At 34.4% G+C, this 17,153-nt stretch overlaps 1 protein-coding gene across 1 annotated transcript in view; it reads left to right on the top strand.

Moving 5' to 3' along the window:
* Positions 1 to 2,757: 2,757 nt before the first annotated feature.
* Positions 2,758 to 17,153, top strand: part of Pak3 (p21 (RAC1) activated kinase 3) — a gene marked incomplete at its 5' end in the record, with an annotated part of 34,644 nt that continues 20,248 nt past the window's right edge. The window contains 7 exon segments of the mRNA XM_069838588.1: positions 2,758 to 2,909; positions 5,451 to 5,596; positions 5,761 to 6,017; positions 6,963 to 7,149; positions 10,579 to 10,704; positions 11,002 to 11,151; positions 13,915 to 14,097. Of these exon segments, the coding sequence (XP_069694689.1) occupies positions 2,758 to 2,909; positions 5,451 to 5,596; positions 5,761 to 6,017; positions 6,963 to 7,149; positions 10,579 to 10,704; positions 11,002 to 11,151; positions 13,915 to 14,097 (1,201 nt within the window).

Here is a 17,153-nt window from a genome sequence, read left to right on the forward strand (position 1 = left end):
GAATTCGATTATGCGCACTGTTCAAAACATACAGAGGTGAGCCTGCCTGGAGAGAAATAAAAAATAGATTGCAGCCACCAAATTACTCTTCAAGGAACGACCACTCATATAAATTGAGGGAAAGAAAACAGAGGACGGACATAGGAAAGTTTTCTTTTCTCAATTGTACTATCAGGGACTGGAATGCTTTACCTGCAGACTTACTAAAGGCTTTACTAATAACCAAAAATGTATTTAAAAAATAGGCTTAGGGACTTCACTAATAGACGGTAGTATATTATACACACTATTTAAAGGGTGTAATTGATATTTTGTTATTTGAAGTGTTGTATCAGTGAAGAAGTGTGTTGTGTCAGTGAAGTGTGTTTCTGTCAGTGAAATTTCATAGTTTATAGTGGCAGTGCAAAGTATTTGATCAGTGACATGTTTTTTAAGTGTTAGTGAAATCAGGATAGAATCAGTGAAATGTGTCGTAGTTCCAGTGCAGTGAGTGAGTTGTCAGCGAAATGAGTGTAGTGCTGAAAGGTACTTGTGCAGGTATGAACATATCATACTCGTGAGTTTTAGTTCGAAGTTAGGGTTACGATACAAATTAGATTTACTTTAAATGTTATTTTAAGTGATCGTGCTTCATTGAATTTAGGATGCTCCCTGTTATTATTATTATTATTATTATTATTATTATTATTAATTTATTAATAATTGTATTTTTATTGTGTTTATTATTAATTGTCATTATATGTACATACACCATCGGTAGTCGATGTTACTCGCTGGTCACTAGTCATCAGGACGTACCAAGCTGTGTCAAACAAAAGACAATCAAAATGGTGGTAGAAAAATTCGCGACTATATTCTTAAATAATTCAGTATATTAGTCAAGTACAGGGTTTATGCAGTACAATGGAAGTATTTTTGAATGCACCAAAAGAAAATGCAGATGTAGTAAGATCTTAAAATAGGTTATCAAAACGAAAAAAAAAAGGGGGGGGGAAAGGTGTATTTCATAGAAATATAATTCAAATGAAAGAAAGTAAATTTCCGGTTAATGTTCGACAAAGCGTTAAGTACGTAATTATGACCGCGTTGCTGTTTTATTTGTGGTCTAGAGAAAATACATCTTTTAGGAAAAAAACTTTTATTCCCCGCTTTCATCATATTATTATTGTTTATGAATATTACGTTATGAAACAAAAACTATCTAAGGGCCATGAGCAACACGATCATCTTGGCTGTTTGCGCACGCGCGAACTTGGTTAATAAAAATCTAAACTACCGTACCGAAACCTAACCTTCGTATATGCAAGATGTGTAACCGGAGCAAGAACATATCTCCTTGATTTGATCTGGAATGTACACACGAATATAAATCCAAGCAAGGATCACGCTGCCACTGCATGAGAGGTCTGTGCATGCGCCACAGCAAAACTGTTCCTGTCGAGACACAAATACATCTTGTCGCTAACAATGGTGCTGTCTCTCAGTAATGTTCAGAACGAAGGAGGCAGAGAGAGAAAAAAAAAACAAATTTCTCCTTCTAACAACGCCACAGACCAACATCATGTCCTTATGTGCATTTAGTTAAATTTGGTCGTAACTGTAATGGCACGGTTCAAAACTACCGTAGCAAATTCTCCAGTTTAGCGGAATTGGCTTATTTTACGATACTTTATCAACTGCGATGGTTATCTAGCATCTGAGTGAAATGCCAGCGAAAAGTTACTCATCATTTGTTCAACCAGGTAACTTGTTCCAACCTGGGCCCATTTGTTTCATGATCAGGCATGCAGTCGCTTAACTTCACTTCAGCAGTACAGACCAGCCACTGGGTTACAAGTGGGACGTGGTTCGAATCCTGCTCGAGTTCTTTTGCCAACTATAAGGTGAATTACGTGAAAAAGTCTACTTTTTTGTTATCACCATACCACAAACACTAGATAACCCGTATTTTATGAAGCATCATTAAATAGCCAATTAAAAAAAATGAACTGACTACAGTCATGGTTGATACAATGAACTATATTCACGGCCAGATTTTGTATTGTACAGTACCGGTACATATTGTTAGTTATATTTTGTTAAAAAATTAAACAAAGTGGCCATTTTATTTTTCTGAGACTGTCAGATATAGCGAATCATTCATTCATATGTTGAGGAGTCAGTAATGAATGCGAGGAGAGCCACGTGCTTGTAATTTTATGGATTATACACGATTATGGAATGATTGGTGACCACTTTTAGGGACAATTGCTGTTAGAAGAGAGACAAGCTTGGCTATCAAGACAACAAAGAAGAATATTCATAGAGGTTCTATTTTACAAGGAGCCAAGCAGATGTATTCCTTAGTAAGGACCTCAACGAGCAAGAAATTTTTTTGTCACCTGGAGATAAAGATAGAGCCATATTGTAATGCTGAAATTTCATTTTTGTCACCAACAACGGAAAAACTCCAATCTACGCCTCTCTCAAACAATTCATCATTGCTTTCTTCATCATTTTGATCAAGATGTTATATAAACATGTTCCAGGTTTCAGTTCTGTCCAATGGCAATGCTCTGTACCTGTGATAAGTTAGGCCTACTGTTAACAATTTCGTTCAGTATGTTATCTACATATTTCATTTTATTCTATTAATTTATACATTTTTTTCTAGTTTAATAAATTCTAGATACAGATCAGAACAGAAATCATGCATGTACCGGTAAAATTGTGTCTCACATTCATATTTAGGCCCAGTTTTGGTGTTTTCATTTACAGAAAAAAGGAGCAGGATGAAAATCCTGGAGCTGCAATACAAGCCATAAAGTATTATAATTATTCAATTAAGAAGAAACCCAACGAAACTTTCAAACCTCTTGTTACAGAAGAGGTAATAAAAGAAGAATCAGAGGAAATTGAAAAAATTCTAGGTATGTGTTTTGACATGAATCCAGTTACACACGATAGTAGCAATCAGTGCTTTTTTTTCATTCTGGCACCTTTTTTTTTACATTTGTCACCATAGAAATGGAAAATATGTGAATAACTGTGTTTTTAACATAAGTTTTCTTTGAATTCTATTTAACCATTGAAAGTCATAGTTGGATGAAAAGAAGATTAAAAACGACAAAATTCCCCTGCAGTGGACAGTAATCAGTTCCCCTTTTGCTATAAAATGTTCTACTCAAGAGTTCCACCACCTTTTTGTCCTTAAGAAAAGCACTGGTAGCAATAATATAGGTAAACGAGTTTCATATTGTGCCACTGAAGTGAAATTGTAAAACAATATAAAATGAACATAAAATCAGCAGCATTAAAATTACATTAAATTAACTTAAGTTAAAGGACTTATTTATCAGTGTGATATGATCAGTCGATGTAGTTTAACTTGTTTAGCTTGTGTGATTTACAACAGGAATATTTACACATTTAGAGCTAATAGCAGTTGACTACAAGAAACGAAGAGGTATAGTGTGATAGGACAATTCTTGCATACTTACTTACTTTTTTTTTATTTTATTGGGTTATTTTACGGCGCTATATCAACACCTAGGTTATTTAGCGTCTGAATGATATGAAGGTGATAATGCCAGTGAAATGAGTCCGGGGTCCAGCACCGAAAGTTACCCAGCATTTGCTCGTATTGGGTTGAGGGAAAACCCCGGAAAAAACCTCAACCAGGATTCGAACCCGGGTCACCTGGTTTCGCAGCCAGCCGCGCTGACTGTTACTCCACAGGTGTGGACTACTTACTTACTTACAAATGACTTTTAAAGAACTCGAAAGTTCATTGTCTCCCTCACATAAGTCTGCCATCAGTCCCTATCGTCAGCAAGATTATTTCAGTCCTTACCATCTTGTCCCACCTCCCTCAAATCCATTTTAATATTATCCTCCCATCTACGTCTCGGCCTCCTCAAAGGTATTTTTCTCTCAGGTCTTCCAACTAATACTCTGTATGCATTTATGGATTGACCCATATGTGCTACATGCCCTGCCCATCTCATACGTCTGGGTTTAATGATCTTAATTATGTTAGGTAAAGAATACAATGCAAGCAGTTCTGCTTTGTGTAACTTTCTCCATTCTCGTGTAACTTCATTTTCCTAAGCATCTTATTCTTGAATGCCGTTAACCTCTGTTCCTCCCTCAAAGTGAGAGTCCAAGTTTCACAACCATACAGAACAAATGGTGATATAACAGACTGTTTTATAAATTCTAACTTTCAGTTTTTTGAAAGCAGACTAGATGTAAAAGGCTCTCAACAATAATTCTCATAATAATAATAATAATAATAATAATAATAATAATAATAATAATAATAATAATAATAATTTTTATATATATTTTTTTTTTATTTAGAATATTAAAGTGCAAAAAACAGCACAAGGCCAATTACAGTTTAGCACAAGATACAAAACAAAACAAAACAGAAGAAATGATGATGAGAATGAATGATAGAAATGGCAGTGAGATGGAATACAATCAATATAATAGTCATCAATAATCTTTGACCAAATGCAACAAAATAAATACCAATATCTGACAATAATAACAAGTAAGGATGATAAACTCAAAAGGTGTATACTACACATTAAATGGATCCAAGTTCAATCCATGCAAATTAGCATATTTTATACATCTGCAGACCGGAGAGAGAGATTTTGAATTTCTATTATAAAAAATGTTATGAAATCTTAAACCCTTAGCAGGAATACGAAGACTGATATTGCTTATGAATGATTCACAATCAATATCACCCTTAATGACTTTACAAAAAAATAAATAATCAAGATCTTGACGTCTGGCAAATAAACTGCAGCAGTTAGAATATTTAAAGTTAATCTCATATTTATAGTCATCGGAAATTGGTAAAAATCTATAAGAACACAAGGAAATAAATGTTCTTTGAATATTCTCCAATTTAGCCGAGTCAGTGGAAGTAATGGAGTTCCATACAACAGATGCATATTGAAGCTAGATCTAACCAATGTATAGTATAAAATTAAGAGACACTTCGGAGTAGAAAAAGAACAAGTTATAGATCTAATTAGACCAAGCATTCTTAATGAATAATAATAATAATAATAATAATAATAATAATATCCAACATTATCAGTTGATGCATTTTTAAGGTCAGAAGATGTTGATCACTGAGTGACAGCGTGCTGCGTCATTCTAATAATACAGTTAACTAGTTTTGCACTTCTGCTTACAGGAGTCTACATCTCACACTGAGAACATGTCTTTTTTTTTTTTTTTTTTTTTTGTCTTTTGTGTGTAGTTGTGTAACATATATATTTCACATGCCACTGACAAATTCAGTACAGTACTGTAATGTATAATAGCCGTCAGTTTACAGTGTGCCTTGTGTGTTATTCTATCATTTATAATGCATTTGCACAACTTGAAAGAGTCTGATAGTCGTCTGGAGAGATTAAGTAAACAAATTATCCTTGTATGTTCGACAGGTCAAAATAAAAATGATAAACCTTCACATGAAAATAAAGTAGTATCTTCTCCTAAGGAAGGATATGTATCACCTCATCCAGGACCTGTGAAAGAGAAAAAGAAGCCTCCAGTACCACCAAAAAAACCTGCAAGGCTTACATTGAAAGTGAGTAATTGACTTTTTATTTGGAACATTTCTGTATGTATTGCATGTTCTTAAGATGACTTCTGAAATTCGTATGTTCAATAGACTTGGAACATTTTTTTCCTAGGGGTGGGGAGTGGAGGGTCTAATGCTAATTGTACATACAATATACTTTTATTTTTCAGGATAGGAGTGAGGAAAGCAAACGCTTAGATGATGCTCTTGATGAAGCTTTGAAAAACCTAACAATAGCTAAAGAAGAAATACGTGTTGAAACATCGGATTTACTACAACCAACAGAAAGCGACAGTCCCATTCTAAGGAAGAAAGAAACAGTTCCTCAGAAAATGACAGATGATGAAGTTTTTGCAGAATTACGAAGAATATGCCATCCTGGTGACCCATATAGGAGGTTCGAAAGAAGTAAAGAATTAGGTGCAGGGTAAGAGACATTTGTATTTTGACATGTGAATTGCATGAAATTTATTAATCACGTAATTCCTCATGGTATAACGTAGAGATGTTAAGCTCTTACCCATTTGTGTAATCATCTTTGTGGTCACGAGCTCACATGAAAAAAAAAAAAAAAAAAAACACTCCAAACATTTCAGAATTAAAAGAATATATTACACACTTTTACAATATAAACATTTTCTCAGCAGATTTATTTAAGAAACCTTCAGGAAACAAGCTTCATGAGATTAATGAAATGTTAGCTAAATCTTATGATGCCTTGTGGCAGAATAATATTGTCATTCGTCTGTAACAGCATGTCACAGTTATTTTTAAAAAGACATCAAAAGTTGTTCAAGAAATTTGTGCACAGGCACATGTGGCAGCACATGATCTCTATTGAAATATTAGCATAAATGTTTCCTCAATATAAAGTTCATTGATATATTAATTAAGAAGTTCGTATATTTTTGATAACATCACTGATGTAAGCCAATGTTTTTTGTGTCACTCCATTGTTTGATATGTTATCTATGAAGAAATGCATATAAAACAGAAGAAGTGTGCATGTCGCTAATGTAAGAAATGAAAGTCAAATGTTAACTTTTTTCTTTGATCACTTATGAAGTTAAACTTACAAATATGAGATTTTTAGCTCTCATTGCGACTGTATTATGAGGAATAATTTACGTTTAGCAACCATATGATGAGGCTAAAATCTAAAGTATTTGTAGGTGCCAACTTCAGGATCATTATTGCCCAATATACCTCTATACATAAGAAAGTAGAAGTGTTGTTGAGGCTCTTGACATGAAAGACCCAATATAGTATAAAACCCAAATTCTTTTCCACATTAAACTTATTACAAAAGTTTTTTTAATGTTTTTTGCTTTTTATGAATCTAAATACTGTAAGTACATAAACTTCTTTACAGAGCTTCTGGGACCGTATTCATAGCCACGGACACATGCACTAATCAGCGGGTGGCTGTCAAGGATATTGATCTTTCCAAGCAGCCAAGAAAGGAATTGATACTGACAGAAATTAGAGTTATGAAAGAATTCAATCATGGAAACCTGGTCAATTTTCTTGATGCATATTTGATACATGACCATCTCTGGGTAATCTATAATTTATTTAACATAGCATGTAAGATATGAAATTTTCCTCTTAATAACACGAACATTAGTCAGCACTTAGAATCTGTACTGTAAGAGTATATTAATAGTAATATTGCTACAGAAATAGATTTAAGAAAAGCATAAATTAATTACAGATGAGTGGAAGAATTCCTTGTAAGGAATGCAGACGCTACAACTAGAATTATAACGCCCTTTAATGTCATTAATGTTAACATATGTGTGACAGATTCTTCTTGCCCATGTTGTGGTTCGAGTATAGCCGCATTTCTACTTTGGAGCTGCGCAAGAATAATGAGAGGGAAGCAGTAGTTGCCAGTTAAAACTGCAGCTTCCCTTGCGCACATCTCGTATTCCTGCTCATATAATAGGATTCTGGATCCAGTTCGAAGAGCAATGTCAACACTTGATAGTGTAGCTGTTTTAATTATTGTTACTAATCAACCACAAAGCAAACGACGAAAAGGACCTTCATTTTGGATGAGCAAAGGAAGGGATGAAACTAGAGTTGAATCATGATTGAGGAAGTGAAGCTGGCCGAAAAATCTTTTTTAAAAATTTTACACGTAGGTTACAGATTTTGAAATGATATTATAATTGATTGGACCAGAAATAAGTAAAAGCAGTTCCAGCAGCTACCAGACTGGCCACATGTTTAAGGTTTTTAGCCATTGGTAACAGCTTTCCAAATTTAAGATTCTCTTTCAAAGTGTCAATTCCTACTCTCAAGATTCGCTTTCAAAGTGTCAGTTCTTACTGTCAAGATTTGCTTTCAAAGTGTCAATTCCTACTGTTTCACGTATTATAAAGGAAGCTTACCCAGTGATTGTGAAGACGCTCTAAACTCACATAAAAGTACTATTTTTTAGTTATTCGTATTACTAATTTAATTTATTAGTAAAACATATCAATAAACAAAAATCAATGAATCTTCTTAATGTATTCAACTGTTTGCTGAAGTCAGTTCTTGTTTTTCATAAGAAATGAGGGGTATTTTGATCGGTATCCATTATAGATGCCTGTTGCTAGTAGCCAGAGCATAAACAAAAATAAATAAGACAATAAAATAAAAGTTTTTTTTTTTACAATCAAGGTTTTCTTTTCACAAGTAGTGTAATAAACTATCTGATTTATATTATTTATGACTGACTGGATTATTGATACGTAGAGGTAGTGAGAGAATTACAAATAAACAATTTATTATTATTTATTTAGTATGTTTTATTTTTAACATTATTATTTTCAAATCTACTTCATTAATACAGGTACATTCAGGCCTGTCATAATGAGAATTTTCACTGCATAATCACTGATCCCCTGTCACGTCCAGAAGATTTGGATGTAGTAGAAGTGAAATCTTTTCTGCTATCGCTGTGGTTGGTGGTATTCACAAGTGAAAGCTCAAGTTTGAATTGGTAGGGAATCTGCTAGTGAAAGAGTACTCATTTTAGCTTGAGCAGACAGATTCTTGGTTATAGGCGTCTGTTAACTCGGGTAGGAGTTGGTATTGGTGTGAATTATAAAGTTTGAAACCCAGAAGGAAATAGGCCTACTGCAGCACCCTGGCCCATTTGAGCAGTTTGCTGTAAACGTGGTTCTTTTAAGTTTCTGATGTGTCCTTCCACGTATGTCCCAAAAGAAGTTAAGGTGATCTCGTTTTTTGTTTTAATGTTTTGTGTGATATTTCGGAGCAAAGAAATAACCTGTTCCATTGCTTTAGTTTCCTTTTAGAATGGAATTGTGTTGCATTTTTTCTATCTTTCATATGTAAGATAATTTTTATGCAAACTGACACACTAAAAAGAATCAAAAAGTTCCTCCCATTGAGAAGAATCTAGTGCAGTCATTCTTGTTGCCTCATTTTGATTACTGTGATATTCTCTTCACTGATGTTAACATAAGACAGTTCAGACTGCAAGTGTTCGATTTGTAACATCAGCATATCTGACTGCATCTCATTCACTCACCTTACTCTTCAGTATTCTTCAAAATTTTATCTTCATATCACGCAATAGATACTCTTTCACAGTCTCTGCAGCTCATCTCTGGAACTCTCTATTACAGCATGTCAGAAACTGTCGGATATTATCAAGTTTTGAAAATAAATTAGAATTGCACTCTTCAATTTAGATTCCCTTCAATTACTATAAGCTATTTTCTCTGTGCCACAGTTTTATATAAGAAAAGAAAACAACATATATATATATATATATATATATATATATATATATATTTTTTTTTTCTTCTTTACAATCACTAAACTCCCTTGAACACCAGATTAATTTATTATCATAGTTTTTTCTATTTGACTTTTATTTAAATGTATTTTTTATCATTTTATTACATCCCATTTGTTGTAATCTTCCTTACATTTCCCCTCTTAACTATTTGTAGTAATTGAGTTACTTATCTTGTATTCCAATATATATATCTGTTTTTCTTTCTTGTATTGAGGTATTTTCATTTTGTATAGTCTCAATTTTGTTTTTGATGCTAATATTTTATTCTTTCCACTTTTTGTTAAATTTCATTGTTTGTGAATTTTGTGACATAGTGGAGTGTAAGAGAAGGCCCTGTGGTTTTACTTCTGCCATTATAAACAGAAAACAAACAGATAAATAAATAAGTAAATAAATTCGGTTTTCTTCGCTGAAACTGGATCTGAAATTTTAAATTTTGTTGATGACTGCTTTCCTAATTCCCAGCCCATTCATTTTTGCAAAAAATTGATGCACATTCCCCCTTTTCTGGTGGTCATAATTCTGATCTGACAAGGATAATTCCTGTAATCCTCAATGAACTCTTTGAACACTCCCTCATGCAGATAATATATATGAAAAAATATTCGACTAAGTGGTCGGACTGCACCGAAACTATATAAATATTCGCAATGAAAACAGCTAGCAGCTCCACAGCTAGTGGAGAGGCAGGTAGTGGCAGAGTGGCAGACTCACATTTTGTTCCTGCCTCTTGCCTTGTGTACATTTGCGATTTGGATCTTTCTGAAAAAAGCTATGTTAAGATATCTATTACTTCACCGCTGCTTTGGATCTTCTTCTAAGTGATGGAGGTTAATAACAACGCAATGTTACATTGAAAGTGTTGAATATTTATGATATATAAAATATCTTGAGAAAAATCATTTATATATTAATTTCAATAAAAATATAGGCAGTAGCTATCTATTATAAATTACTTAATAGACTGAGGATGTTTGATGACTGATAGGCTTCAGAAATGTTGAAATCTTGGAGATTGTTCTTTCCATAAGCAGTTGAGATAATGAAAAATTTACTATGGTTATCTGTGTGTATGTATATCCCTGTTGTAGAACTTTCTCGCATTATTTCATAGCCTGAGTGAGGACCATGAGAAACATTGATACACTGTTCGTTTGTTTGTTTGTTTCAGGTGATAATGGAACTTCTTGATGGGGGGCCATTGACGGATGTTGTAACAGAAACTGTCATGAAGGAGGGTCAGATTGCTGCTGTATGCAGAGAGGTTTTAAAAGCTATCAATTTTCTTCATGTGAAAGTGTGTACATCATATGTATGAATGAAAACTACAAATTATTTTAGGACATGAATGTTGATACTTATCAAAATACAAAAACTGAAAATATGTTCCCGATTTATGATAATATTTTTCTTTCTCCAGTCAGTCATTTAGTTTTAAAGAGCAAGTTTACCCTGAAGTTGAAATGAAATACATTTTTCATAAATGCTGATAAGTATTTGAAATTCTAAACACAAACTGTAAAATTTAATTTCACACCACATTCAGCTAGAGGTTCCATGTGTTCTATGTATTAATATGAAATATAATTTTCAGGGTATCATTCATCGAGACATAAAATCGGACAACGTTCTGCTAGGAATGGATGGGACTGTGAAAGTTACAGACTTTGGCTTTTGCGCCAATATTGTAGGAGACGAGAAAAGGCAGACTATGGTTGGAACTCCATACTGGATGGCACCAGAGGTCCATTTATTCTCTTTTTATGTGTTTCCATGATTTTAAGTAAATGTGTTTACTTTATCGAGATCCATTCCTTATTGGAATTGTAGCTACATATTTGATTTTAAAAAATTCTGTAAAGACTGAATGTGTACATTAAAAAAATTCAGTACCTTCTTGATTTGGAATATTGCATAAAAATTAGCGAAGGTATAAGCATATTAAATTTCTTCTTATTTAAAACTCCAATACTTGTGAATATTCACCTCACTGAAGTTAACTTTTTAAATACATTTCTGAATAATTTAAAGAAAATTCTAATTTCATATGGCCTTAGGGATTCTGAATAATTCTTCAGTTTCACAGATATCATTAAACGAAGAATTGACAGCAGAATTTGAAACTATGTATGTATGTATGTGTGTGTGTATATATATATATATATATATATATATATATATATATATATATATATATATATATATATATACACACATCATATATTATTCAGCTCCATATTTAGGTAATGTTATGCCCATGGGCCCAAAAAAGTGTTGCACCTCCCGCCAACTTATGAATATCTTAGACATTAAGCAGTGTAACTGTAAAGAATGTGGCATGTAAGAACAATTTAACCAGTGGCATATTCTGGAATAATGACATGGGCTATCACTGACAGGAAAAATCAGATAGGCTTAATAAACTAGCACGGAAATATAATTGTTAAAAATTTGATTAAAGAATCCATCTGTAAAACAACCAATACAATATTTAACTATTAATGCATTTCAATTTATCTGCTTTTTCGACACATAAACTCCAGCCATCTTTCGAGCGATTTTTGAGAGAACTTAAGAGAATACATCACTTTAAGTTCGTTTTTCAGATGCACAAGGTCAAATCATAACTGTCAAAATTCTTACAATTTAAAAAGTCACAAACTTAAAGTGTTCCTGAGATTCAAATATTGATTAGTTTGTGAGCCATAACGGTGCCCAAACTTCACAAAGTATTCTTGAATACAATCTGGGTAGCATAGTCGGTATAGCACTGGCCTTCTGTGCTCGAGGTTGCAGGTTCAATTCTGAACCAGGTCGATGGCATTTAAGTGTGCTTAAATGCGTCAGGCTCATGTCAGTAGATTTACTGGCATGTAAAAGAACTCCTGCGGGACAAAATTCTGGCACACCGGCAATGCTGATATAACCTCAGCAGTTGCGAGCGTCGTTAAATAAATCATAATTTTTTCTTGAATACATGATACAAATATCTTCATCATTATAGTTTATCCTTTTAGACCTTGGCTCTTCTCCCCCTTTCAAATCAGTGCATTTCGTAGGGATTCTTACTTTTCTCCTTCTGTTCACTTCGCAGTAGGCCTTCCACTCCTCGTACTTAAGCTGGAAAAAGGGATTATCCAGTAACTGTTTCACTTTGTAGGATTCAGACATTGAATATTTATCTCAGAAGAATATAACTTCACACACTTTTAAACAAAAATATCAGAAATGCATTGTACCAGATTGCCACTATAATTAAGAAAACTGCACATGCTTTACAACAATAACACGTGGCTTGTGGCAACCTATTTGGAGCAATGGATTACGTGAATGTTATATCTATAGGCAGTTAGGCATATCCACACACTGTGTCAGATATCTTTGTTACGGAATAAATAAAATACATAATTGTTCATTCTTCATTGCGCAATTTTGCTGAACATTTGAAAAATATACTTCACATAATTATTTCGAATCTCACTGTAGTGTCACCGTTCACAATCTTTCTGTATGTCCGAGCGGCTCAGAGAAGTTCAGAGGCTGTGATTCGAGAAACCGAAGCCTTGACGTACTATTCCCTGCTTTCTTCACACCTCTTACTCCACTCCACCTGCATGAATCCTTCTTGTACAACCATCCGAAGCCTTCTTCTTGGAGTCGAACAACATAATCTGCGATTTGTATTGCACGCGAAATTTATAGAGTAGTGCAGATGAAAAGCATGTATAAAATTATAAATAATTTTGGTTTTCCCTTACTCTTCATTTGGACGTGGGCTTCGGTGATAGCCTTGATAGTCCACAATATACGCCACTGAATTTAACATATGCTTCTATCTGAAGCAGGCATCAGCAAGCGAAGCACACTGAATATGGGCGACTAAACTTAGTTAAGTGCCATGCCACTAGCCTGACATTATTTAAGGAAGAGGAAACAATATTTACTGTAAAATAACTACTGAAGCTTTCCTGGTGACTTGATGATTCGAAACTTTCTCGGGCTTCTAGCCAGGTAAAAAGTTGGTGATACACTGATGTTTCGAGGATGTTCATGGGTAAACTGATTGACTTATCGTGTTCCAGGCATTGCTCGGAAGGCCACAGGGCCATGTTCACATTGCCTGGAGCACCTAGCTCCTCCCCTCAGTACTATAAATAAGCAGCAGGACAATACCCCCTAGTCACCAGACGAGGAAGATGAACATCCTCGAAACATCGGTGTATCGAAAACTTTTTACCTGGCCAAAAGTCCGAGAAAGTTTCGAAAATTTACTGATTTTGTATTCCGACTTCGTTTTCAGTTTTTTGGAGATAATTTTAGTATATACAATTCTTTAATCTTAATTTTAACATGTAATATTTTATAGTTTTTTAAACTTAATTTGCTTTGTATTAAAATACCGAATATGTATAAATGTGATACAGACTCGATCTGTTGAAAACATTATTTTATAAAATAAAACAAAATTCTGCAGATTTAAGATCTATTGTTCTCACACATCTTATAGGTTGTAACACGAAAACAGTACGGAAAAAAGGTGGATATTTGGTCACTGGGAATTATGGCTATAGAAATGATAGAAGGCGAACCTCCTTATCTGAAAGAAACACCCTTGCGAGCCTTGTATCTCATTGCAGCCATTGGGAGGCCCCAAATACCACGATGGAAGTCTCTCTCTCCAGAATTTCAAGTAAGTGTGAACTCTAATATGTCATATCTAAATAAAAATGTTGTTCCACAATTTCAAATTATCAAAGACACCTAGAGTTTCATGTTTACTTAAAAGGACTTGAAACTCCTTCCCCCCCCACAGAGACACAGGTGTCTGATGACGTTTACCAACATCACATGCTGATATCCAGTCACTTGTAGCCTATATTCAAAATTAAAATGTTGAAAAAGCAAAGAACTTTTCATGTTTAAAAAAATATATGTTACTCATGCAACGGTTTTGCTAATTAAGCGAAGATCGAGTAAGTGACAAAGAATTATCAGTTCTTTCCTACCCTTAGGAGAATAGAAATCATGATTATGCCAAAATTATTAGTAATTTAAAAAACAAATTATGGTGTGTGTAAACGTGAGTATTTTTACATCTCTGTGATTCCTTGCATTATATTTTATATGTATGCACCACATGCTGTGAAAATGTACAAATAAGCACAGCTGATTATGTGACACTGTGGCCAGTATGCGGCTGGACATCAATAAATGCTTGTTAGAGCTCTCTATAATAGATTTAATTTGCGCCAATTACATGTATGCTACTTTATTGATATAACCATAACACTCCCCACAGGCTAACAAGTGTTCTTGACTGTAACTAATAATTATTTAATTCCGATAATAATCACTTGAAAATAAACCCGTTATCTATGAACTATTAATTTCTAAATAACTGGCCATAGAAAGAATTATAGCGTATATTTTACAGAGCTTGTGGGACATGTAACACCATCTATTGAGATTGAGTGGAAACATTTTTGCAACACTGATGCTTGCTGTAAATTTATAAAAAGTATTATTGATATAAATACACTGACCGGCAAAAAAAAGTGGAACATATAAAATAAATTAAATTTTTTCTATATATTTAGAAACCAAAGAATTCTTTTCCCATTTTTAAGATGTTTAACACATTAGAACATCCCTCTGAACAGTTTGTGAAAAGAAATTGAGGATATGACCATCTTTAGGACAGTTTATTGTACCCTAATCTCCGAAGTACTTATCTTTATGATTTTACTGAGGGTAGCGCAATAACAGCTTTCAAGGTTTACAAACTTGTGACACCCTTATTGATGATCTGTGGATATTGGGAAACATTTTGAACCATTCACTAAAATTTCAGTCTGTTATTCATGTGCTGTTGTGAGTAAAACATGCCTCTTAGCTGTGAAGATGTCGCAAGGACAGTTGCTTTGATGGAGGATGGATGCAGCCTTCGTTATGTGGCTCGGGTCATCAGAGCATCACCGTGCAATGCAACACTATAGGGAACTTGGAACAGGGATCATGCCGTAGGAGAAGTACAAGTTTCAGGGATGACAGATTTCTCACTCTGTAAGTTCTGCGCGATCGCCATACCACAGCAGTACAGGCAAGAAATCGACTGGAAAATGTCTGGCCTGCGAGAGTGAGGAGGTGGTTTGCAGAAGCTAATCCAGACCCCAGCTCAAGCCATGGCACAGAGAAGCGCGCTTTCATTTCACGAGGCAGCACCAGGGATGGACTCCAGAGCAGTGGGCCTCTGTCCTCTAACCTGAGGTCTGCTGATGGACGAGAAAGGGTGTGGAGATTGCCCGGAGAGAGGTACTCGTCCATTGCATTATCCTCGAGGACTCTGTTTAGGGGTGGCTCAGTAATGATGTGGACTGCACTGAGCTCGTGTTTGTCGATCACAGGTCCCTCAATGCATAAAGCTACATCGAAGAGATCCTTGTGATGCCCTTTGCACCTTTCATTGGCCAGAACTTTATATTCATGCACATACTGCTCGTTGTGTTGTGCAGTACCTACAGGAAGTTGGGATACGAACCCTAGACTTGTCAGCTCGTAGTCCCGACATAAATCCTATTGAGCATGCTCAGAAGGAATGTCCATCGGTGAGACAGCAACACCTTGGTGCAGCTGAGGGTAACATTGCTGGAGGAGTGGGATCTCATGCCCCAAGAGACCCTCCAACGGTTAGTGGGCAGTTTGCCTTAATGCTTACAGGCTGTCATACACGCCAGGGGTGTAAATACCCAAATTTAGTGCTTAGTGACGTCAAGAGGTACAGTGTAAACATTAACTTTGTTTTCATTGGCCTTAAATTGACAAAATCGTGATGTGAAGTAAATTTCAAAATTTCAAGATCTGCGAAAGCTACAGACAATTGTGAGTTACATGCATGTTGGTAATAATGTTTCGGTATTTAATATAATCAATTATGTTGTTTTCATAAAATTGTCATAAATATCTGAAGGGAAATATTTTTCTATTGTAATAAATTAAGATTTTTATAAAAATGTAAAGTGTTCCACTTTTTTTTTGTCAGTCAGTGTAACATGGTAAAACCTATGTACAGCAGCCATGTAAGATGAGTGTTGATGTAGTAATGGAATCTAACAATATCACTTGAAAGTCTTTGAATAACAAATATTAAGGCCCGTAACACACTTGCAGAGTTTTCGCCAGTGAGAAATGTGTTGCAAGAAAATAAAAAAATTGATAACATGAATTCAAATGGACGTCCACACACTGGAAGAGGTTCTCGCTTGAGGCAAAAACCTCGCGCGAGTTTCTCGCTGGAATCTGTAGCTCAGTGAATTTTTTTGACACATTTATCAAAGATGTTTGACATTTATACTCTTTATGACTATTGAATGTAGAAAAAGATATCACAGGTGGTGATGTATTGTATTGTTTTTATTTGAAAATGAGGAAAGACTGCTGATAATTGCAGTCAGAAAGTTATCGAACTTGTACGATGTCACCCATAGGCCTATTTATATGATAAAAGGGATGAAAACTATAAAAACACGAAACTTAAAGAAGAAATCTGGTGAAAAATATCAGATTATCTGGAAATAAATAGGGCTATATTTTATTTTGATGAGATTTAATAGTATTGATTAAACATTTGAAATAATGTATCTATATGTCTTAACAGTTTACGTAATTTTAATCAGAATATAGCAAAGAATTCTCTATCATATCATGAATGGCAAAAAAAAAAAAAAAAAAAAAACTGTGGTCCATTGA

The sequence above is a fragment of the Periplaneta americana genome, chromosome 10 (assembly GCF_040183065.1).
Source record: "Periplaneta americana isolate PAMFEO1 chromosome 10, P.americana_PAMFEO1_priV1, whole genome shotgun sequence".
NCBI classification, from domain to species: domain Eukaryota; kingdom Metazoa; phylum Arthropoda; class Insecta; order Blattodea; family Blattidae; genus Periplaneta; species Periplaneta americana.